We start from the raw sequence: 24,781 nt of genomic DNA, 5'->3' as shown, positions 1-24,781 counted from the left end.
GAAGGGAAGGAGCCAGGTTCTCTATTCTGCTCTCCCAGGTACTTCCCGGAGCTGGACAAAGTGTAAATTAGGAAATCCCCAGGCTCTGCGGAGAAAGAGGAACTGGCTGCAGCGGGTGTTGGGGGAGGAATGATGGTAAATGGAGCAGTGTGGGGAGAGCACCAGGCTCGGAGTGTGTGTGAGTGTGTGTGTGTGTGTGTGCATGTGAGTGTGTGAATGAGAGTGTGTGTGTGGATGAGAGTGTGTGTGTGGGTGTGAGTGTGCGTGTGAGTGTGAGTGTGTGTATGCGACTGTGTGTGGGTGTGTGTGTGTGAGATCACACCCATGGCGTTCAACACTCAGTGCCTTTCCAAAGCAGATGTGGGTGAGACGGCCACAGGGAGCTTGGCACAGGGCACATACCAGGCCTCCTCTCAAGGGTTCTCATCTCCAGGGCTCTGAATGGTGGTACATGATGCACCCCTTGAGGGGGGACCCACTGCCTCAAGGCCATCAAGCCCATCGAGCCCACCTTCCTTATGGTCAGGCCCAAGGAGACTGAGGCTTACAGGGAGGGAACTGTCCCAGGGCGCCATGCATCTGGGCCAGCTCTCTGAGTTCTCCTCCCAGGACATCTGCTGCGGCCCTGGGACTGGGGGGAGGGGCAGGGGAGCTCCCAGCTGACAGCTCCTCTTCTGCAGGCCTACAGGAGGCAGAGTCCTGGGGGGGAGGAATCGTAAGAGCCCAAGAGATGGAACTGCCCTGGCCCCCAGCTGGGCAGAAACACAAAGTTCCAGGGCAGTGAGAACCCCAGCACTGCCCATGTCCAGAACACACCTGTGCCCACCACCTGCTGACCAGAGATGACCAGGAAGATGACACTGACCCAGGAGCTGCTCCTTGTGGCCCTACTAGCTCTGTGCTGGGGCCCCAGCCCTGCAGGGGCAGGTAAGTCCAACTGCCCCTCCCCTGCCCCATCCTGCTCCTCACTGCTGGGCCCTATGGAGGAGGCCACTCCCCACTGGATCTGTAGGAAGCTTCCAGACTCCTGGTGGCTCAGGCCTTCCCTCCCTCCTGCCCCCTTCCCTCATCTCTCTCCCTGGGCTTCCTGGGGCCTCCCCCTCTTCTCCTGCTCATGCTTTCCTGGCCTCCTGGAAAGTCCAGCTGAGGTTGTGTCACTTCTCTGTCTACATGTCTCAGTGTGGCATTTGAGGCATCCACCTCCAGGCTGGCTGTTCCAGCCTTTTCTCTGCTCCTCCTTCCCCACCAGACACTCTCTGGCCCTCTGACAGCCTCCACATTCCCACTTCCAGACCTTAGCTCCTGTGGGGCCCTCAGCCTGGGGTTCTCTCCCTGCTTTGGCCCCCAGCAACCCCCTTGTGCCCTGAGGCCCTGCTGGGTGATCCTGGTCTCCTGAGGCTAGAAGGACCGTCCACAGTGCTTCCAGAGAACCTGCGTCTGTGATAACTGTGGGAGCCACATTCCTTTCTCCTAACACCAGGCCCCAGGCTGAGGGTGGGGAGCAGGCAGGAGGCCCCAGGGCCAGGCGCTTCCACGTTGCATGTTAGGGTTGGGTTTGTGCAGCTCTTCCCAGGAGGCATCGTGGGTCCAGGGGGCAAGGGCCTGTGCCTGATGCATGACCCCGCCCTGTGGGGGAGACCCTGCTCCAGGAGCCCAGGAAGTTTCCACTTGTACCGAGAATCCACTAGAATATCGTGTTTCTGTTAGGAGACGAGTGTTCACAGCCAGGACCCTCACCCTTGCAGAGCCTCTGCCCCACCCAGGCCACCTCCGCCTGGCCACTGGGTTCCTCCACAGGAATCTGAGAGACTCCTCCCCAGGGCTGGGCACCCTGGAGGAGCCAAGAGGGGCACTGACAGAGGACACCTGGAGGGAAGAAGGGTGACCCTTCCTTCCTCTTCCCGGTCAGAAACCATCCCGCTGCAGACCCTGCGCTGCTATAATGACTACACCAGCCACATCACCTGCAGGTGGGCGGACACCGAGGACTCCCAGCGGCTCATCAACCTGACCCTCCATCGCCGGGTGGATGAGTGAGTGACACTGGGCACCAGGGGTGAGGACGGGGACGCTGTCATGTCCGGCTGTGCCTCACATGGGACTGCAGGGTGGAGAGAGACGTCTCAGGGTCAGTCTTGGGTGGGACTGGACAGGGGACAGAGAAAGAGGGGGGACTGTCACAGGAGCTCCTGTCAGGACCGGGCACTGGTGTCTGATGTCAGGGTTTCTGGGGTGAGCCTTCTATACTAATATTGCTGTTGTTGACAGTGATGGCAGTGACAAGCTTCTCTTATTTAGTCACAATTTAACAAACTACCCTTATCTTAGTTCATCCTCACTGTGAGGCAGGCAGGGCAGGGACACGGTGCCTGTTCACAGATGAGAAAACCCAGGCCGTGGAGGTGGAGGTGAGGTTGGCACCCTGACCACATGGTGGGGAGTGGCAGAGTGGGGACCCGCATCTGCGTGTCTGAGGTGGGGGCTGACTCTGTGCTCCCCTAACCCCCCACCAGATGTGGGGTTTCTGACATTCTCAACCCGTGGGCTCCTGTGCATTCGCTGTTTGGGGAAGGGACTGGCATCACGCTGGGATGTTGCAGAGAGTCTAAATCAGCCATAAATGAAACAATTAAACAGCTGGAGTCATGGGGAACAGAGACAACCCCCCCCTTAATGGCCTCTGTGAGGAGTCGGCTCCGCCACACCTGCACCTCCAGATCTCTCTCTTGCTCTCCTGGTCGCACCTCCTCCACTCTCCTCAATGCCACCCCCACCCCTCCCGCCTGCAGCTGGGACATGTTTCCTATTGCACCGAGACCACAGCAGCCCCAAACTCCCACCTCCCACACTCACACTCCCCAGTACACACCTGCCCACCGCCCTGGATCTGGCCTGGTCTCTGCCCCCTGCCCCTGCAGTGAATTACCTGTCTCAGTTGCTGTCTGAGGCCTGAACTCATGTCCCATTGTTTTGTTGCTCAAGGACATTGCTGCCACCACATTTCCCTCTCCTCTTACGTCATCGACAGTGTCCTCTCCCCAGTATCATTCCCAATCACTTTGCAAACATGCCCCATTTCCCCCTCAGATGCCACCAGGGTGCCTCCTGACTCCGTGTCCCCTGCAGCCCTGGCCCTTTTCTCTGCTTCTCTTTACAGCAGCACCCCTCTGCAGAGTCCTCTGGACCTACTGTATCCAGTGGCCTTTCTAGTCATTCCCTCCTGAAATCATGCCCCCAGGATTCTGCTGCCCCCACCAGGCCACCCAAACTCCTCTTGACAAAGTCAGAAAAGCTCCCTGGGGCTAGATCTCACATTCAGTCCTCAGCATTCCTGCTACTTGACCCGCGGGCAGCACCTGACACAGATGACCACAGCATCCTCCTCATAGCTCCTCCCTCATGTGACTTCAGGCCACCAGGCTCACCCAATTCTCCTCGTGTCCCCTGGTCCACCCTTTTCAGTCCCCACCTCTGCTTCCTTCTTTCCTCTCATCTGCAAAAGGTGAGTTGCCCCAGGGCTTGGTTCTCAGACCTCCAGTCTTTTATACGTATATCTCTATCCAGTCTGCAGAGATCCTGCCTCAGGCTCTGGGGAAAACTCTCAACTGTGGGTCTCTAGCCTGCACCTCCCCTAAGCCCAGACCTGCAGGAGCCCTTGCCTGTCCACGTCATCATGCAGATAACAGGCATCTCTGACTCCAAACTCCCTGAACCAAATTCTGGCTCTCTCCCCAACAGACTGCTCCTGCCTCAGCCTTCTCCATCTCGCTTTACTAATTGGGAGCTCTTAGTGGCTCAAGCTAAACAACTGGGAGGTTTTTGTTTTGTTTTTAAATCTCTTACCACCTCTCCTTCCCCATCATATCATCCGATCCACCAGCAAATGCTGTCAACCTGATCTTCAAATGGAACATAAATCTGACCAATGCTGACACCACCACCAGGGTCCAAACCACTTCCTGTCACTTGGAAATTCCAGAAGGCTCCTAAGTGGTCTCTCTGCTTCTAATATTGGCATACCCCCAACCCAATCTATCCACAACCTAGGACCCACAGGAATTCTTGCACAGCATATATCAAAATACATCACTCCTTTGTTCATAACTCCCTAAATATTTTCCACTAACTGACAGCGAAATCCAATCCTTTCACCGTGCTCAACTCATCTCCTCCCCGCCAGCATACTCCACTCCTTGCACATTGGTCTATGCCCAGCCATGCAACACTCCAAACCTATGCCTGTCCCAGGACCTTTGCACTTGCTGTTCTTGTTTCCTGAAATCCCCTTTCCTCAGAACTTGCATGCTCCCTCCCTCACCTCCTTTAATTTTTTGCCCAAATGTCACCTTCTCAGTGAGAACTTACCTGTCCCCCTATTTCAAGTTGCATCCCCCACCCTTCCAGCCTCCTCTTCTCCCTTCCCTGCTCCATTTGTCTACATGAAGTTTTCCCTGCTTGCCATACTACATATTTTATTCAGTGTGGAACCTGTGCCTCCTTCCCACAGGATGTCACCTCCATGGGCAGGAATTTGTGTCTGTGTTGTCCCCTGCCAGGCCCCTGCCTCTGGATAAAGCCACACAATTAATATTCGATGAATGAGTGATTCTTATCATGCTGGGCTAATGCTTGTCCTCTCCTGACAGGGATCCTCCACAGCCAGTGTCCTGTGAACTCACTGATGACATGCTGTGGTCAGACTGCCCGGCTCCCCGCTGTGTGCCCAGGATATGTGTCATTCCCTATCAGCAATTCGTCCTCGCCGACAATGACTACTTCTCATTCCAACCAGACAGGCCTCTGGGCATCCAGCTCACCGTTACTCTGACCCAGCATGGTGAGGGGCTGGGGTCCCTGGCTGGGGCTTGGTGCACTGTCGTGGGCATCAGGGGTGGTCAAACTACAGGTGATCGACCAGGGAGTGAGAGTCTCCAAGGGGTGGGGACACTGGCTTGGAGTTGGGTTTGGGTGTCTTGAGGGAAAAGGATCCGGTCTCCTTATGATGGGGGCACTGGAGCAGGTGCAATGTGAGAGGCCCCTGCCTAAGGTACCTCCCCCTGCCCTGGCTGCTCCCATCATGGGCTTCCACCATAGAAGGCTTCCTTTCAAGAAGAACCAGTCTGTGGTTCACATCGAAACATATCAGTTAGCTAACTTGTTCACCTTAGTTGTATCCTCTCATTTCTGCAACAGCCCATTTTAGGGAGGAGGCCCTGAGGCCCAGAGAGGTTATGTAACTTACCAAAGTCCACCAGTGACAGTGACAGGTCATACTTGCTGAGGGTTCTGCACGTTAGACATGGGGCTCACTGACCTCGAGGAGGGGCCCCCAGTGTGCTCTGCGAGTCCACAGCAGCCCAAGAAACAACCAGTTGTCCGAGGTGGTGGAGATGATCATTTTCTATCGTTAGCTTTTATGTGACTATCTAGAAGAAAGAAATAGAACCGGTGCTTCAAACTCACGGATTAAAGGAAATTATTGCTTAGAATGAGACTAAATAAAAAAGTGGGGGTCATTTTATAAAAGTTTGTGTTGACAGGCCTGTGGCGGCTGTTAGGAGACACTGCCAACTCTTAAGTAACTCAAAACACCGTCCATTTAGGTTCTATTATTTTTGCCTTTTGACAGCAGGTGGAACTGAGACAGAGAGAGAAGTGACTTGCCCAAGGCCTCTCAGCTGCTGGTGGCAGATCTGAGCGTCCAACCCAGGCAGATCTGACTTCAGTGCCTCTGATCCTAGTCACTGGGTCACCATGCTGCTCCCCAAAAGTGTCAGATGAGAAGGAGCATGAGCTTCAAGAGGGCTGGACATAGTAGGAAGAAGCAGGAGACACAGGCAGGGGCCTGAGCCTGGAGAGGCTTCTGTGTTGCACAGAGGAGATTAGAGGTCACGACCCTCTAGGCATGGAGGGCCATGGAAGGGGCATGACATGATCAGATGTGTGAGAATGCTGCAGGCAGGTAACATTCGGGGTAGATTGGGGGAAGGGGCAATAGGTGGCAGGGAGGCTGGAGCCCAGGATGGGAAACAGTGAGAACTCAACTGGGGTATGGCCAGGGGATGGGAGCATGGGGGAGATGCAAGTCACAGTGAGGACATCTGCTCAATTCATTCATTCACTTGTCCTTTCATTGAGCACCGGGAAAGCAGTAAATGAACCAGTCAGTATTCCTGCCCTCTTGGAGCTTACAGCATGGTAACAGGGAAGGCTTCTGGTGAAGTTGGGGACAACAGAGAAATGGGGAGGGGTGTGGCACTTTGCCTCCCAGAACATATGTTGAGTAGGCAGGACAGTTCCGGTCTAAACCACATTGGCAATGAATCCACGAGGCCGGCAGGTGCTGGGGAGGGAACAGATGTGCCTCTGATCTGTCCTGAGGCTCCCATGTTTGGAGATCTTGGGCATCTCACTTCTTCCACCAGTTTCTCCATCTGTGAAATGTGCTGGTGAACTAAAGTCTCTTAGGTTGAATGAACAGCTTTTTTATTGTGTTCCCAGTCTGTTCAGTGGGTGGCAGCTTCCTAGAGCTCTGTGCTGAGGAGCCCCACTCCAGGATGTTCTCAGGGGCTTGGAGTTCAGTGATCAATTAAAGATGCCTGTCCTGGCTGTGGGTGGGGAAGGGGTAGTTTCCATGCTGTGTCTGCCATTCTGGGTTTATTATTCCTGAGGGGCTCCAGCTCTGACATGCTCTAACATCCCACATCCCATGTCCAGCATAGAACATTTACCTCCTATTTATGTGACTTTTTGTGTTTGAAAGTCTTCCTTCGGCAATCAGACATAGAATCTTAGGAAACCAGAGCCATGTCATTCACTAATGCATCTTCTTGACTAACCCAGTCGGTCCCAACAAATGTGTGCTTGTTGGCTGCTAGAATGATTTCATGACAAGTCCCTGAAGATTGCATGCATGTATTCATTCACCTTACCCACGTAATTCACCAAGAAGCTACATCTCAGGCCTGGGAATAGGTAAGGGGGTCAAGACCCAACCCCTGTCATCCCCAAGGTCCTTGTCTCTTAGAGGAGGCAGGCATGGAAACACATAAATTCAGTGGGTGTGATAAGGCAATGGTGGAGGCATTTACAATGAACTATGGTGGGACAAAAAAAGGAACAAGGGATTCTGCCTGAGGGATGGAGATCCAAGAAGCTGCCTAGAGCAGGAGACATTTATGCTGGGCATTGACAGAGGGGAGGGGCCCTGGGCAGGTGGGAAGGGAGAGTGGATATCAGGAGAGGGCGTAACATGAACCGCAGTGCCCTCTGCTGGTGGGAGGCCATACAGACCACGTCGTGGGCAGGGGAGGAGCCTCAGGACAGAGGTGGCTCCTTTGAGAGGTGAACTGCCAGCACCTTTTATCCAGCTTGTCTTATATATGCACAGCAACCTGCGGTTTCATTCACTTTCACATTTAATCCCCACAGTTTTGCAGATGAGGGGCCTGAGGCCTGCAGAGGGCAGTGGTTTTGTTCAAAGTCACACAGCTGATGGGGACAGCGTTTGGCTGGATTCCCAGTGTGTCCACAGTAAAACCCAAGCAGGCCCTTACCCACCCCACAGCATCCAGCCCTATGTTCCCCTAATTTATTCTCCCCTGCAGTCCAGCCCCCTGCACCCACGGACCTCCAGATTAGCACTGCCGGGGACCATTTCCTGCTGACCTGGAGTGTGGCTCTCAGGGATCCTGAGACCCACTGGCTGACCCTGGGGGACCTGGAGTTTGAAGTGGTCTACAAGCGGCATCAGGACACCTGGGAGGTAGGATGCACAGCCAGCTCTGCCTGAACCTCAAGGGACCAGCCAGCCGGCACCTCCTCCAGCCCCCCTCTCCCAACAGGATGCTGCCACCTTCCACTCTAACGCCTCCCAGGCCATGCTGGGACCAGAGTACCTCATGCCCAGCAGCACCTACGTAGCCCGAGTGCGGACCCGGCTGGCCCCGGCCTCAGGGTTCTCAGGACGGCCCAGCGAGTGGAGCCCAGAGGTTCGCTGGGAATCCCAGCCAGGTAATGGAGTCAGAGCCTGGGACATGCCACTTTGGGAGGAGGATGGGCTCCTTAGGAGCTCCTGGGACAGTAGGAGTCTAAATGTCCACATTTGTGGGCCCCCAGGATCTACTGTCTTACGGTTTTATAGCAACTTCCCCAGGCCAGCCCTGTCTCCACTGCAGACTCTGCACAGGCACACTCTGGATCTGATTCACTTCGGGATGCACATTTGCTGCACAGTTTCTGCTAATAACAATTACAATAATAATAGCAATAGCATTCTTAGCAGCTGTGTTTGAATGAGGGCTATTCTATGAGTAGGGCCTACTGATATCGTGTTCAACCCCCCACACTGAAGCTTAGATACTACTCCCATTTCTCAGTGGAGGGTGTGTAGGTTCACAGGGTTCCCTCTCTGAGCAGTGGGTGCACTGCTGGCAGGTTCAGGCTGAAGTTCAAACCCTGATCTTTTTGGTCCCCATGCTCGTGATCTCTCTGTGATGAGTCCCATGGTGGGCCCCCACTGAGAGCTGTGGGATAATGAAGGAAGGAGTGTTGAGGAACTGCCTCTCCTCCCAGGGGACAAGGCCCAGCCCCAGAACCTGCAGTGCTTCTTCGACGGGGACCACATGCTCAGCTGCTCCTGGGAGGTGAGGTCAGAGATGAACAGCTCAGTCTCCTTTGCCCTCTTCTACAAGTCCAGCCCCGATGCAGGGTGAGTGTCTCCTTTCTCCACCCCCTCCCCTCCTCTTGGTCTTAGTCTCTCCAGGCCTCCTTTTGTCCCCAGGGTCCCCAGCAGAAGTCACAGCTCATCCTGGACCCTCTCCTCCCTCCTGCGGCCCCTCCCTCCTCCCAGCCCTCAGTTCAGCTCTGATCCTCAGGGAGGAAGAATGTTCCCCAGTGCTGAGAGAGGAGGTCAGCAGCCTCTACATCCAGCACAGATGCCACATTCCTGTGCCTGACCCCGAGACCCACGGCCAGTACACCATCTCTGTTCAGCCCAGGAAGGAAGAGAAATTTATAAAGAGCTCAGAGAACAGTGAGTCTGCCCCAGCCTTTTGTGCAGAGGGTCAGGTCCCCTCATTGTGTAACCTAAATGAACTTGGGGTTTCTCATGACCCAGTCTTCATGTTTGTCACTTGCAAAGAAATGCAGTCCAGTGATCAAAGGTGGACAAAAGTAACTCGGATCTCTTCTTGAAGTTCTCAAGAAACAATGGTACAACAATGACAATGGCCAAAAATATGAAGAAAAGTGCAATCGATAATCCCCAGGAACAGGTCTTTAAAACCTCTGTTCCTTCATTCTTTTGGTCTGCTTCCTTCTCCAACCACGCTGCTGCTCCTAAGCTCCTGCTACTGACAACAGCCTCCCAGTCCTCCCAGCAAATCTTTCTCTTTCATTTCCTGGTTAGACATTTAATGATGCCCAAAGTTCTCCTCTGACTGCTAATCTCAGTGTCGACATAATCAATCTATGATTTCCTTTTCGATTGGGGTCTGGGGGGGGGTACAAACAGATCATAGATCCTTGCAGGTTAATGTCCCTCATTTCTGTCATGTAGCAGGAACCCCAGTGCAATGGAACCTCCTACTCTGTTTCACCAAGTTCTTTCATCCAGTCTTTAGTGCATGTCAAAGCAGCAGCCAATTTATCTGAGTCACCTGGGTCTGAATCCACCACTTACTCTCTTGGTGTCTCACTGGGAAAAGGGGTTCCTATGGTTCAAGTGCACAAAATACATAAATGGCCTAGTATGATGCCTTGTGCGAAGGAGACCTCAACGAATTATAGGCATTGGCATTATTTTATAAGAGCCCAGTGAAGACAGCAAGGCTGTGAGCATTCTTTTTTTTCTGATGGGTAGACAGCTCAGAGCAATTGAGTGACTTAAAGCTGCACAGCTCATAGGATGTCAGTCAGAGCTGGAACCCAGAACTCAGACACTATACTCAGTTTCTGCTTTCTCTGGCCTTTTCCTCTTCCAACTTGTGGGTTTGCTGGCCAACCAGGAAGCGCAGGCTGCAAGAGGCTTCTCCTTTCTCTTTGGACATACTCTGGTTGGAGAGAAGGGTCACCTCGATGTTATTGAAGGCCTATTACAGCTGGTGCATTGGGGATTTTCTGGTGGTGAGAACCTGTGAACTGGTCCTGGCCTTTATACATCTCCCTACACCTGTTGGACTGTCAAGGGAGAGGATCCCAGAAGAGACCTCAGTCTCAGAGACTCTGAAGCAGTGGGGTGCAGTGACTGAGCCCACAACCGTGGAGTCACGCTGCCGAGGATCCCATACCTGTGTCCACTCCTGCTTAGCTGCTTTTCCTTGGGCAGGTTTCTTGATCACTCGGTGATGCAGTTTTCCTGTCTGTAAAATGTGAGGTGAATAGTACCTCCAGTAGGGTTGTTAGAACTGAGTGAAATAGTTCAAGTGGAGTGAGCATGCACGACAGTGCCTAGAACATGGCCTAGATCCATTGATGGTGATTGAGTTTTGGGCTGCCTTACTACAAAGCAAGTGTATCTCAGCATCTCAGAAGAGGAGGGCTGCGCAGATCAAAAGACATGATATGGTGAAGTTGGGGGGGGTGACAGAGACCCCAACATGGGCAGGACCTGGGGTCTTAGGCCAGTGGAGACGGCACCTGTGTCTGACATGGAACACAGGGAATGTTCCGTTGGTGGATGTATGTTATGACCACCCTTAAAAGTTTCCCTCCTTCCAGTCCAGATGGCCCGCCCCACCCTCAACGTGACCAAGGACGGAGACAGCTACAACCTGCGCTGGGAAACAGAGAAAATGCAGTACACACACATAGATCGCACCTTTGAGATCCAGTACAGGAAAGACAAGGCCATGTGGGAGGTGAGGCCTGTGCATGGGGAGGGACTTGTATGGTGGGGAGGGCAGAAGAGCGCTACCTGCACCCAGCAATGACAGTCAGAGTTAGACACTGGGACTCGGTGATCAGGACCCTGTGCGGTTGGAAGGTCACTGTCCCAACTCTTGCTGAAGGAGCTGAGGCTCGGTGAGGTGATGTCACTTGGCCAAAATTAACAGCTGACCCTGTGTTGCAAGGGAGCACAGACCACCAGGGCAGGGAGGGACTGAGAGACCACTGGGAAGAAGGTTTTCAAAGTCATAAAGTCTTGAGGACCTTTCTTCAGAGGAATTTCATCTGGAACCAAATTTGTGGCCACTAAGGGCAGGGCTGCTCCTGATAAAGCCGGTGAGGCCCCAGCCCAGGGTACCGTCTCCTGCCCACGACCCCAGGCAACCACTTGGCTTGTATGCAGAACCTGGGGGATCCATAGAGCCCAGAGCAGAAACCACAGAGCCAGCCCCAGACCTTCAAGCAGGAAATGGGGAAACTGAGGCCAGGAGGGAGGTGAGCCAGTGGTGGAGCAAGGAGCAGACCCCGGGCTCCTGAATTCCCCTCTCAGGTTCCACAGTCCAGTCGACTTGCACTGCAGGCCTAGAAAGGCCACAATTTGGATCCAGGCTACCCCACAGAAAAGCTGGGAGGTTGAGAAGTCTCAAAATGAGGGTGGGACAAGGTGACTCCTCAGGGCTCTGGGTATTGGTGTTGTCATATGTCAGAGGGCTGTATTGCAAGAGGTGGAGTCCCTGGTCCCATTCAGAGTGCCATCCCTGTGCGGGCGCTGGAGTAGGGTCCTCCGTGGTGGGAGTGGGCTGTAGCGGCTGGAGCTGACCGGCATGTTCCTGTGGGAGGGTTTGCAGCTGCACCCATGAATACCAGCCCACGGGCCCCAGCCTCAGCCTCAGCACATCTGCTGACCCATGCAAACCCACAGGACAGCAAGACAGAGACCCTACAGAACACCCATGGCATGGCCTTGCCAGCTCTGGAGCCTTCCAGCACGTACTGGGCCAGGGTGAGGGTCAGGCCCACCCACAGAAACTACAATGGGATCTGGAGCGAGTGGAGTGAGGAACGGTCCTGGACCACTGAGTGGGGTATGTCTCCCCAGCCTCCACGCACCCTCTGCGGCAGCCCAGCTGAGCAGAGGACTGGTATGGTGTGGGCACGGAGAGGTGAGGCTCTAGACCCCACCCCACCAGGGCCTCCTTCTCTCCTATGTATCATTAGTTATTGGAAAGTGACACCTGGTATGCAACACAGACTGCAGGTAAGGACTTGAGGGAGCAGAGGACAGCAGGTCTCACCATCAATTCTCCTTCAAACTGGGGTTTAGGCCTCTAGTAATATGGCCCTTGAGTTCATAAGGCTTTATGGCAACCACTTCCCAGTTGTTCTTCAGCCCAAGCTTCCTGTTACCATGGCAGCAAAGACATCAGAAACTACAGGCTGGAGCCTGGGATTGAAGGGTCTCATCTGATTGCTTAGCCTTCCCCACCTTCCTACACTTGTTGCTTTCACTGGCCCCTCACCTTTTACCATACTGACCCCCAGGACACATCACAGAATAAAACAAGGCCCAAAGGGTGGTTTCAGAGAGAGGATGGAGGAGGTGTTCAGAATCAGCACCCAAGTCCACAGCCAGCCTTGGCAGGGGAGCAGCTCCAGGGAGGCGGCCACCACCAGGCGGAAAGGAGGGCTGGACCACGGGGTCCAAGGGAGGGAGAAGAGGAGAGTTCCAGAGGGACCCAGGCTGTGAGGGGCTCAGGGCTGCGCGGCAGGAAGTGCCAGGGGGCTCCTGAGGGGCCTTTGCACCTGCTGCTTCCTCTGCCAGCGTGTCTTTCCCATCTCCACCTCTCCAATCCTCCCTGTTCCTGAAGGCCCAGCTCTGATGCTGCCTCCTTCAGGAAGTCCCCTGAGGCCGCCATGGGCTATAGTCATTGCCTTCTCCAGGACACCTGCTGCTACTGGGAGGAATCTAACCCTCCTGGGTCCTTCCCAGCACTTTGAACATTGTGAGAGGTCAGATCAATGCCCTCTTCTTCTTAGCATGCATCTGGCCTCTTCCCCCACCAAAGCCCCCAAGGCAGTAGCTTCTGGAGCCCTGTGTCTGCACAAAGCATTGTCTCAGGGCTGGGGGCAGGGACCCTGAGCCAGCTCCTCCCACCACCCCCCTCCTGAGCCCCAGCCTGTCCCCTGCCCGATGCTGACACTCCTGTTCCTTCCTGGCTGCCGGCAGTGCTGCCCACGTGGGTGCTGGTGCTCTCCCTGGTCCTCCTCAAGCTCGCCTTGCTCCTGGCCCTCCGCTTCTGTGGCATCTACGGGTACAGGTAAGGGGACTCCATGGGTTGGGGGGATGGTCCCCAGTCTCCGGGAGCCCCCAGAATCACACAGCCAAGCTCTCTTTGGTTCCTTCTCTGCCACCCACTTTCGGGGCCTCAGTTTCCCCTCTGTACATGAGCATGGGAGCAGCTGGCTCTGAGGTCTCTGGTGGCTGTCACCTCCCTGGTGTCTTCCAGGCTGAACAGGAAATGGGAGGAGAAAATCCCCAACCCCAGCAAGAGCCACCTGTTCCAGGTAGGATCTGGCTGCAAGGGGCAGGGTGGTGGGGCTCCTGCCTCCCATGTCTCTGTCCCCACCTCCTCCTTCTCCTTCCCATGGGCTTTGCATGTGGGGGCGTAGATGGGCCAGGGAGGGGCCTTGTAAGCCTGGAGAGCTGGGCCAGCTCTGGAAAGTTTGTCCCTGCCATTCCCTGGGCACCTGGTTGGAGGTGCCAAGCCCCACCCTGCGTGCCCGGAGCACTTGTGGAGCCCCGTGGAGAAAACGGAGTGAGGGACGCCCCAGTCCAGGGGGGCTCCTGGAGAGGGTGATACAGCTACTGAGGTGGGTGGGTGGTGGGAGACAGAATGGCTCCCCAAGGATGGGACACCTGAGATGAGCTTTGACGAATCTGGGGTGGTGCCAGTTGGTAAAGGCCACTGCAGGCCAAGGGCATCTCCAGGATGGAGACAGGACCCTTCAGGAAGGGAGCTGAGGGGGCGGGACGTGAGGCCGGGGGCATCCCAGGGGGCTTAGACACCCCCACCTGTCCTCTGCCCGCCCCACCTCCCGAGGTCCCGTCACACCCACAGGCACAAATGTCCTTCTCCTCCAGAACGGGAATGCGGGGCTCCGGCTCCCAGACAGCACGTCGTCGGCCTTCACCAGCAGAAGCCCCCCACACCAGGGGCCGTGGGGCAGCCGCTTCCCTGAGCCGGAGCGGTAAGTGCACGTCAGGGGCTCGAGTGAGGTGGCCTCTGGCCTCTGGGCACTGGGAAGAGATCCAGGGAGTTTGTTTTGCACTAAAGCAAGAGGCACCCTGGTTGGATATCAGGAAGAACTTCCTGATTCCCAGGTTAGGGAGGAAGAGACAAGGGACCTGCCTAGCTGCAGGAGACTGGAGCATATGACCTTTCCCTGCCCTGCTGCCCAGGGAGGCGCCACCTGCAGAGGCCTCATGGCATAGGTGAGGGCTGTACACCATGGGCCTTGGCGCCTGTGCTGGTAGCTGCCCGCAGCCTTGGCAGGGATGGCAAGGGTGGCGGAATCAAGCGAGGAGTGGACAAGGCACAGCCAGGGCCTGACCTGGCCGTGAAAGTGAGCAGACTGTAAGCAGCAGAGGTGACAGGATGCCAAGCTAGCAGAGGAACACCTTGAACTAAGCTCAGAGGACAGAGTCCATGATCCTCGGGGGAGACTGAATCAACACCACCGGCCCTCTCTGGGCCCAACTCCGCCACCTTGCCCTGCTCTGGTCGTTGCTATGAGTCCTAGATGGGGTCAGGCCTCCAGGAGCACCACCCCCACCCCGCCCCATCCTGCCCCCCAAGCATGAGCGGAATCAAGTGCCCAGCGTGGCGCCAATGTCTCTGCCGGTGTTCTCCCCACAGGGTGTTACCTGTAGGCTTTGGGGACAGCGAGGTGTCACCTCTCACCACTGAAGACCCTAAAGATGTCTGTGATCCATCATCTGGGCCTGACATGACTCCAGCTGTCTCGGACCTACCCACGGAGCAGCTCCCCTGCCCCCAGCCCAGCGGGCCAGCGCCCTCAGGCAGGCGTGAGCACCAGGTTTCCAGCTTCGACTTTAATGGCCCCTACCTGGGGCCGCCCCACAGCTGCTCCCTGCCTGACCTCTTGGGCCAGCCAGAGCCCCCACAGACAGGGGAAAGCCCAAAGCCGCCGCCCCCAGGGTCCCTGGAGTACCTGTGTCTGCCTGCTGGGGGGCAGGTGCAGCTGGTTCCACTGGCCCAGGTGATGGGGCATGGCCAGGCCAAGGATGTGGAGAGGAGGCCCAGCCTGGGGGCCCAAGGAAGCCCCTTTCTGGAGTCTGGGGGAGGCCCTGCTCCTCCTGTACCTGGACCGAGCGTGGGTGGGCAAGGACCAAAGGACAACCCAGTGGCTCTGCCCACGGGTTCTGGGGATCCTGCGGACACTGTCATGGCCTCTGGTTATGTCACCACGGCAGACCTGGTGCTGACCTTGCCCACAGGGGCCCTGTCTTACTGCCTGTCTCCCCCACTGAGCTTCCCCTCAGACCAGAATCTCAACCTCTGTCCTGGGCTGGCTGGTGGGGCCCCTGAAGACTCGGGCCCCATGAAGCCAGGGTTTGAGGGCTATGTGGAGCTCCCTCCAGCCACGGGCCAGTCCCCCATGTCCCCTCTGGGCAGTCCTGCCCCTCCTGTAGCCAGCAGCCCTGTTCTGAGCCCAGGGGAGCCCCAGGGAAACATCCTGAACCCAGGGGAGCCTGAGGCAGATGCAGCACCAGCATCCCCATGCCCCGAGGGGCTCCTAGTCCTGCAGCAAGTGGGCGACTATTGCTTCCTCCCTGGTCTAGGACCTGGCCCTGTCTCACCCCGGAGTAAGCCCTCTTCCCCAGGACCCTGTCCTGAGATGGGGAACCTGAACCAGGTTTTTCAGGTTAAGAAGCCCCCGTGTCAGGCTGTGCCCCAGGTGCCAGCCATTCAGCTCTTCAAAGCATTGAAGCAGCAGGACTACCTGCCTCTGCCCCCATGGGATGTCAGCAGGCCTGGGGAGGTGTGCTGAGCGCCCCCAGTCACTTCTGCAGAGTTGGGGGGAGGCTTCCATGTTGAGGTAGATGGAGACCTGGATAAGAGCCAACCACTCTCCTGTCCCCTTGACCTTCAGCAATCACTGCTCTCCCCCCACCCCCGTCTCTCTCTCACACACACACACACACTTACGTGTGTGGGGCGCAGCAGCTGCAGAGACACATGCCGTGCCTGACAGAGGGAGAAGGGGGCTCCTGGGAGAATCCAGTTGACTTACTTGTAGGCTCTGAATTTTTAGGGCTTTCCATACATACACATTCCATCTCCCCCCTCATTTTCTTCTCTATCAGATTTCCTTACTTTTTCTATTTTCTTCCTTCTTTTTTCACTGATTTTTATTAGAGTGAGGTTGGGGTTGGAGCTGAGCCCATTCCAAGATGGAGACAGTTCTGGTTGTGTGTAAGGACTTGGGTTTCCGGCAGGCACTAGCGCACATGACACGGTGCTAGCCCAGGTGTGGGAGGCAGGAGGGTCGTGGCGGGGGGGAGGGCCCTGGGGTCAGGCAGGGGCAGTCCCAGACCAATCTGAATTGTTACTCCAAGAAATGGGCCTGGCAGCGGGACCTGCGAGGGGAAAACATGGGAGGCTGTTTGGGAGCTCCTGCTGGTTCTCACAGAGATGACTTGGGGGAGGGGGGTCTCAGGGGAGTGGAGGCCCCGTGTCATGTAGAAAAGTCACTGATCTGGGCAATGCCAGTTAATGGCCTAAGTGATGGAACCTGCAGAAAATCAGGAGGGCATGTGAGTCCAGAACTCACATCTGCTGTAGAAAAGTTGGGAAAATTGTTCAACAAAGAAAAAAAGGAAAATGCTCAAAGGGCATGCGGGCTTTAGGGCTTTCAGTCCGCCTGGCCCTGCTGCCCTCCCCTCCAGAAAGACCGTGCAGCTCCCACTGCCACTGGCCACCCGTGAAGGGCTGTGGGTCTCTGTCTGGGCCTACACTGGGGTTTGTGGTTCTTTGAAGTCTTTGTCTTTCCGATGCACACGCAAAAAAAAATGGCATTAAACTGTTTTAATTTGCATTATTTAATAATTATCAAATCTGCACATATTTCATATGTATCTTGGGCATTGCTACTTTTTTTACTGGGTCTTTGTTCTGTTGGATGTAATCTTTTTCTGATAAAATTTTTAGAACTATCTACCTATGGTCTTTCAGGGATGGTGCAAATTTTGTCCCCCTAGTTTGTGGTTTGTCTTACAATTTCATATATGAAGCTTTCTGGTATACTCAATGTTTACGCAAAGAGATCTACAGGTGAACCCCTTTTCCACTCTTGGTGTCAAATTTACCAACACCATCCCCACCGCAAAGTCGCATTTGTCCCAATGGATATTTTTTCTAGTTCTTTTTGTGTTTCAAGCTTTTCATGTAAAATTTTAATTATTTTGCAACATGTGGATGGGTGACAAAAATCTAGTTTTATGTTTGTCCCAAACATGGAGACGGGTCTTGGCAGCATTTGTTGAATCCTTCATCCTTTGGCCACGGATCTGAGATGCAACTTTAATGATATGGAAAGTCTTTGCACATCCTTTGTCGGTTTCTAGGCTTCCCGTCTTACTCCCTTGCTCTCTCCACGGCATCCACCCCTACCCCCGTTTTGATTGTTCTAGCTTTATAATAACGTTTTAAGAAGTGGCGGGGCAAGTGTTCTTGTTCCTTTTGTCCATAAATCCCTGTTCATTGCAGCAATGTTTGTGCTCGAAGAAACTTTATACACAACTTAGATGATGTTCATCAGTGGTGAAATTCACAACAACATAGTACACTCAAAAGTGGAATCCCCTGTTAAAAATGAATGACATAGATCTCTATGTATTAGAAATAAATCCAAGATATTACCGGGCATTGTTAAAGGGCAAAAAACTGCAGTAAAATATTTTACCAAACCCTAAACTTGTGTGTATGTGTTGGAGTAGTTGCAGGGTGGGGTGTTGCTATTCAAAACCCCAATTGCGTTCTAAGGAGGGTGAATTCTGTTCAACAGAAGGGCCTCTGGTCTCGGAGGCACTGCAGTGAGCGCAGGGTGGCATGTGGGGCACGGCAGGTGGAGAGACACATGCCATGCCTGACACAGTGAGGCGGGGGCTCCTGGGAGAATCCAGGAGGGGGTGAGGGAAGAGGAAAGACGGTGAGGGAGGGGAGGATAAGGAACGTACTCGCACTGAGAAAAGACTATTCGTTGTGATCTGAAATTCAAATTTAGCTGGGTGTCCTGTATTTGATTTCTCGTCATGACAGTGAAGAACTGAGAGACTGAGTTCCCACAGAAACAGCTGAGAATGATCCAGAGTTTATTCCTGGCAGGCCCTGCTCAAGTGATTTACCGGGATCAACTCATTTAATCTTCACAACCCACTGAAGCCGATATTATCTTTATGGTCTCATTTGTGTAACTGAGGAAGCTCAGGCACAGAGAGGTTACATGACTTGCCCCAGGGCAGCCGGCCGGCAAGGGGCAGAGTCAGGATTTGAACCTTGGCCCTGTGGCTCAGAGCCTGCTCTCGAGAACAAGGTCTTTCCCCCAAAAAGTCCACCCAGGGATGCAAGATGATCTGTGTGGGTTGGTAAGACAGAAAAATCCATACTGAATTGTTTTGGTGGCAGGGGAGAAGATTGAGCCAGAGGTGACCAGGCGAGATGTTTGTATTTCTCCAGGAGCTAAATACTGAGGGTGCACGACCACACACACTGGAGTCCTGGCCTCTTCCCCTGACAACCCAGCCCAGGGCCATGCACGTTGTGGGTGATATAGGTGATTATCGAGGGGCAGTCGCAGCTCGAGGCCTCCAGGAAGGAGGCGACGGAGAAGAACGCAGCTGTCCCAGGACTTACTGGGGGATGAGAGGAGGGGAAAAAGCAAAAGGGGGCAGGAGAAGCCCCCGGGGCCCTCCAGACCTGATATGTGCCCACCCCTGGGGCTTGGGCACAAGAAATGCCCCCGAGAGGAGCCCGTGTTGGACAGAAGCAGCCAAGCCCTGGATCTCGTGGCATTGGTCACTGGTGAGGAAGGAGCCAAAGCAGGGGGCTGCCAGCAGCTGGGCTGCAGGCTCTCTCCAGCCTGTCACTGATTAATTTACGACACACAATCATGGCCCAAGCAGATTATTTGCCCTAGAGGGAGACTTTTCTTTGTTTCAAAATAATCCTTTCCCACCCCCACCAAAGGCAGCCTGCACACAGTGGCACTCAATCAATGAGCGTTGGGCAGCCAGCGGAAGTGGTGTGGCCAAAGGGTTGAAATGTTAGCGATTTGGGTCAAGGTGGGGTCCTGAGCAGCAGAAGTGACCTCATCTGCCAGGGGCCTTGTGTCTCCTTCCAAGCGCTAACTCAGGTGGGCTCCTTAGGGGAAGCCCCTCCTGCTCTCTCTGAAGCCCCCCAGGTCCACCCGAGCAGAACGCTCTCAGCCTCTCTGTCTCAACACTTGGTTTTGTCCCTTTGTCTTTCTCACCCATATTGTAATTCCTGGCTTATATCTTTGGGTCCCAACCAGACTGAGAGCTCCCGGAGGCCCAGCCACTGTCTGATTCATCTCAGGCTTCAGTGCCCAGCTCATGCACGTCTGCCGTGTGTGTGTGTGTGTGTGTGTGTGTGTGTGTGTGTGTGTGTGTGTGTGTGTGTGTGTGTGTGTGTGTGTGTGTGTGCGCGCGCGCGCGCGCGCGCGCGCGTGTGTGTGAGTATGATGTGTGTGCATGTACGTATGTATATCTGTGTGTGTATGTGTGCATGTGCATGCGTGTGTGTTTAAAGTGTTTTTGCTGGCAGGTTCTGGAAATTTGTCGTTTCCTCTCCTCCATCTCCTCTCCGAGGCGACTCAACTATTCTGCCAAAGGCTATACACAGTGAAGAAGTTTGACCGATTGCTGGATACCAGAGGTGAACACATGCACCTAAAGCTTCAGTTTCCATGAAGACCATGCAGAAGAGAGCCAGAGACGAGGATGAGTTTTTATTCATCATTGTCTGAAGCCTTGGGGGAGATGCTGAGGCACTCTAGTGGCCTGGGAGGAGGCGTGCCCAGCAGGTGGAAGCTGGTGTGGCATGTGCTGCTGCTCCTAAAGAGGTCGCCAGATTCAGGAAAGAAAAATATAGGATGGCCAGTTAAATCTGAATTTCAGATCAACAACAGATAGTGTAAATTGTTTATCTGAAATTCAGATTTAAACCGTGTCCTCTATTTTAATTGACAACTCTATTCTCAGCTCACATGTGCACAAAGATGTTCATCCCAGCATTGTTTACAACTGCAAAAACTCAGAGACAATCTTAATGTCCATCAACAGAGGAATGGCTTGAATGAATTGTGGTGCACTCGCATGGGTGTGAATACCAGGAAGCCACTAAAATGAGAAAGGTCTACTCGCAACAAAGAAAGATTTCCACGAGGCACCCTGTGAAAGAAGGTAGTAAGTTGCAGGCTGGGATGTGGGTTTCCTCTGGGAGGGGTGAATTTGGCATTTAGATCTTAGAATCTCTTTAGCGGGATCATTGCCTTCTATGGCCTGTGGATACTGACAGTGTAGGTAATGACCTTCAAATCTCTTACAGACCCAGGAGGAGGGCTGCTTCAAAAGGCACCCCAAAATAAATTTGAAATGGAAGGGATGGAGTATGAGGAAAGGTTTGTAATGTATATGTAACAAGGTAGCAAAACTGTAACTCACTACAAGTCCCCCAAAACGGCTTTGATAAGTCTTTTGGGGTGGAGGGTGAGACCCTGAAGAGCACATTCGAGCAAAAGGACGTGTCCCTTTAACTACTGCATGGGAAAGGAAGAGACACTTATGCTGCTTCTGAAGGGAGAAAAGTAAAGGAAGGAGCCAGTGGGTTAATGAGATACCCTGAGACGTGGAAGTCGACATGGAAGTCGACATGGAACTTCACAAACAGTGGGAGCTATTCTGGGAGCAAGGTCAGGGAGAGATTTGCTGCTGGGTCCCAGTCTGATTTGCACTGATGTGAGATGACACAGAGGCTGGGCAGGTGGAAGGGCCTGGAAGCAGAGGCTGCAGGAGGCTGAATGCCGCAGGGCATGAAATTCAGCAGGAGGTGGGGGTGGGGGAATGACTTCACTGGGCGCTGGATTGGGGTTTTGAGGCAATCCTACCCAGAGGGCTCCGGGTGGGGAGGCCCCAGCTGACATCATGCCAGAGATGGCAGAGGAAGGGTTAATTATCATCCTAAATAAAGAGGCTCCACAAATCAATAAGAACCCAGTAGAAAAAAATGATCACATTATTTGAGTACCCTACAAAAAAATATAGATGGCCAATAAACAAAACTAAACAAAAAGTTTGTCCTCACTAGTAACTAGGTATATTCAAATTAAAATGAGATACGTGCTTTTACTCACCAGATTGGTCAATATTGGGGTGGGGGGGAATAGCTGATAATGTCTGGAACTGGGAAAGGTATGGGATACAGGTAGGATATATTTTTTCCAGACTTTACTTTTAAGAGCAGTTTTCAGTTCATAGCCACATTGAGTAGAAAGTACAGAGTTCCCATACACCCCCGTCCCCCGACATGCACAGCCTCCCCCACCATTGACATCCCACTCCACAGTTGTCTTATTCCATCTGGGCTGCTGTAACAAAAATGACAGACTGCATGGCTCAAAAACAACAGAAATTTATTTCTCACAGTTCTGGAGGCTGGAAATCCAAGATCAATCAAAGCGCTGGCAGATTCATCGTCTGGTGAGGGCCCACGTCCTCATAGAAGACATCTTCCCACTGTAACCTCGAGGGGCATGGCAGATCTCTGGGGTGTCTTATATAAGGACGCTAATCCCATTCATGAGGGCTCCGCACTCATGAGCTAATCACCTCCCAAAGGCCCCACCTCCTAACACCATCACCTTGGGGGTTAGCATTTCAACATATGAATTTGGGGGGACACGCACACTCAGTCCATTGCAACAGTGGCATATTTGTTACAATTGACGAACCTACATTGATACATAATTCTCACCCAAAGTCCATAGTTTACATTAGGGTTCACTCTGGATGTTGTACACTACAGATTTTGACAAATGTATAATGTAAGGATTCAAGGAGCTAGCTCAGTGCAAGGCACACAGTAGGCATTCAATAGATATTTGCTGAATGAATGAAATTATAAAAGAGCTGACACTTAGATAGCATCTAATCTTATGCCAGGCACTCTACTCAGTTAATGCTCCCAGCCACCCTGTGTAGCCAGGCACCATTATTATCCTATTTTATAGATGAGGTGGCAAAGGCACAGAGAGGGTTGGGAATTTGCCCCAAGGTAGTAAGTGGCTGATCTGGTCTGAGCCAAGACAGTCTAGCTACAGAATCCGAGCTAGATCTTCTACACACTGCTGCTTCTGAAAATGATTTACATAAAACAATCATTAACAAGTGAAGTTATCTAGGTGAATATGTATATTTGCAAGTGTGTAACCTATGAAACAATATGAATATAGTATGTAAATAAAGATTATCCCTTCTTACTTTCTTCTCATTCTTAAGGAACATACCTATAAAAGTTGATCTCCTTAGCCATGGGGAAAAACTTTAAAGAGCTTCCAGACAGTAAGAATTTTATAGGCTACATTTTCTGCTACAATAAAATAAAACTAAAAATCAGTAATAAAAAGGGAACACAATTTAATTACAAGCAACTTCTGTCCATCATGCAATAATTAGATGCAGATAGGGGAAATGAGTGAAAATCACATTGAACGAACTCAAGAGATATGCAAGGACACACATGAGTGAGGGACAGAGGGAAAGCTCTGTGTCAACTCTTTCTTCCTCATTAGGGCTTCTCAAAGTGTGGCCCCCAGACCAAGAGCATCAGCATCACCTAGGAACTCCTTAGAAGAGCAAACTCAGGCTGGCTGGTTAGCTCAGTCGTTAGAGCCCCATGGCGCCACGTGGTAGAAGGTCATCGGCATTCACTGTCCCCTCCCCTCGAGGGCCTCTGTGCTCTACTCCATCTTGATTCCATCTCACCTGTCTGCTCTTCGCACCGCTCTCCCCACCCTCTCTGGGGGCCAGGTTTGTGCCCCCTTGGCACCCTGTCTGCCCCCCTCTGCTCAGTGTGTCAACAGTCATGGAATCAGCATGACAGGTCCCCAGAAGCCAGGCCCAGAATTCAGCCCCTTGTCACTGCAGCACTCCTGGGCCACCTCCATGTCGTGGTCTTTTGCGACCCTAACCAGCCTCAGCCAGCTTTTTCTCTCTGCCGGACTGAGGTTTCCATTATCTTCCTCATTCCCAGGCCTCGGCTTGCCGTTCGCCTCTCGACCTCTCCAGGACAGGGTGCGTGGCTTGGTCGTCTCCACATCAGTCACAGCCCACGCCCAGAGTGCTGCAGAGCCTGGGCAGACCTTCGATGTGTGTGGAATGAATGAACAAACGAGTGAATGAACAAGAGAGGCCACCTTCCTGCCTAAGACCAAACTCATATTTTCCATCGCATGCCCCACATCTCCAAACCTGCCCCCCTCTAAATGCCTCATTCAATGACCAACCGCAGCATCCGCCCGGCGCCTCGGGAGCCGCAGCCTCTTTGACTCCTTCTCTCTCTCGCCTGCTTGTAAAATACATGGCCAAGGCCTGTCTCTCCTACTCCTGCCTCTTCCCTCCATCCGAGACCAGCCGCTGTCCTCTCTACCCTGGTTCCTTGCTCATGGCCTTTCCCTATCCTCCCATCTCCAGGCTTCTCTCTGCACCTGAGTCTCTTTCTCAAATGCAACTCCATGTCACACTCAGCCCAAACCCTGCAAGGGTGCCCTGGGACCCTTGTCTAAGCACCTCTCCGTGGCCCACCGGCCTAGTACTCTGCTTTCTGTCACTCTGGCCTCACTTCCTCTATTTTCCTCTTCAAACCCCATGCTCTGGCCACACCGAGGCTGAGCCTCTGGGCCTTGCTCATGTGCTCGCTCTCCTGATGCCTGTCCCAGTGAGGGCCTCCCTGGAAGGTCTTCTCTGATTCTGCACGGGAAGCCCCCTCCTCCCATTGCATCTCCGTGCCCCAGTCCCCTGGGTCCATCTTCCCCCTGCACTCTCTGCACTTGGTCATGAGCGACTTTTACTCATCCACACCCCAGACCTCGGGCTGAGGATCCCCCACACTTTGAGATCCTAGAGGGCCAGGACCACCCCTCCTTCACCTCTGTGACTCCCAGGACTGGCAGGCAGTAGTTCTCAGCAGGTGACTGGATTTTTCCTCCCATGTAGTCACCTTCTGCAAGGGGGTGTCATTCTGTGAATCAAAGTATCCCAGAGCCTTGTCTCATCTGAGCCTCCTCTGCCTGCCTGTAAGGGGGAAGGCAGGGGGTGCTGCCAGGCAAAGGAGGGAGGGCGATGCCTCAGCAGGTTGGTGGTGCAGCTGGACGCGAGCTCAGCGTTCAGGCCACGGCCGGAATTCAGAGTCGGAACCAACGCCCTGCAGATGAGAGTGTGGCTGGGGAGTCTCCACAGACCCAGATGAAGACGAAGTCAGGAGACCTAACTGAGTGTCTACTGACCTGCCAACCACGAGAACAGAAACAGAAAGATGGGGTCCTCAGAGACTAGAGAAAGAGGACCCTGAAACCCACACTTGGTCTTTGCCCTGAGTTTTCTCTAGGGGAGATGTTGGTTTTACGATCAACTAAAAAACAAAATCCCTGGAAAGAAAAGAGGCCCACACATACCCAGCAGCAACCACCCAGACTCTGGGAAGAGCCACACCCCCGGCAGGCCCCTCCACATCTGACAGCTTGCCCTTGAGCTTGCCCTTGGCTGCAGAGAGACGGCTTGAAGGTGCAGCCCTGC

The 24,781-nt window shown here is 53.6% G+C and overlaps 1 protein-coding gene across 2 annotated transcripts; it reads left to right on the top strand.

The window, feature by feature from the left end:
* Positions 1-766: 766 nt before the first annotated feature.
* CSF2RB (colony stimulating factor 2 receptor subunit beta) lies at positions 767-15,960 on the top strand. Of its 2 annotated transcripts, none has more exons than XM_063076109.1 (13): positions 767-927; positions 1,910-2,033; positions 4,647-4,837; positions 7,608-7,765; positions 7,845-8,013; positions 8,575-8,710; positions 8,877-9,034; positions 10,720-10,859; positions 11,810-11,972; positions 13,115-13,205; positions 13,395-13,452; positions 14,030-14,136; positions 14,805-15,960. In XM_063076109.1, exons 1-13 carry the CDS (start codon positions 843-845, stop codon positions 15,958-15,960), a joined length of 2,736 nt encoding a protein of 911 aa, XP_062932179.1. In that variant the 5' UTR covers positions 767-842. The 2 variants fall into 2 exon arrangements, with proteins under 2 accessions (XP_062932179.1, XP_062932177.1); XM_063076107.1 differs by having other exon boundaries at positions 8,859-9,034.
* Positions 15,961-24,781: the final 8,821 nt, after the last annotated feature.

This window comes from Cynocephalus volans, chromosome 12 (assembly GCF_027409185.1).
Source record: "Cynocephalus volans isolate mCynVol1 chromosome 12, mCynVol1.pri, whole genome shotgun sequence".
Lineage (NCBI taxonomy): Eukaryota > Metazoa > Chordata > Mammalia > Dermoptera > Cynocephalidae > Cynocephalus > Cynocephalus volans.
The sequence above is the reverse complement of the archived record's forward strand: the minus strand, read 5'-3'. Positions and strand labels throughout refer to the sequence as shown.

What these genes read in the sequence shown, in the direction of transcription:
- CSF2RB (XM_063076107.1), top strand. Translation starts at nt 843, where the DNA reads ATGACCAGGAAGATGACACTGACCCAGGAGCTGCTCCTTGTGGCCCTA. An exon ending in GGCATCAGGACACCTGGGAG is followed by an intron (nt 7,766 to 7,844) that starts GTAGGATGCACA and finishes CTCTCCCAACAG; the next exon opens with GATGCTGCCACCTTCCACTC. An exon ending in GCAAGAGCCACCTGTTCCAG is followed by an intron (nt 13,453 to 14,029) that starts GTAGGATCTGGC and finishes CTTCTCCTCCAG; the next exon opens with AACGGGAATGCGGGGCTCCG.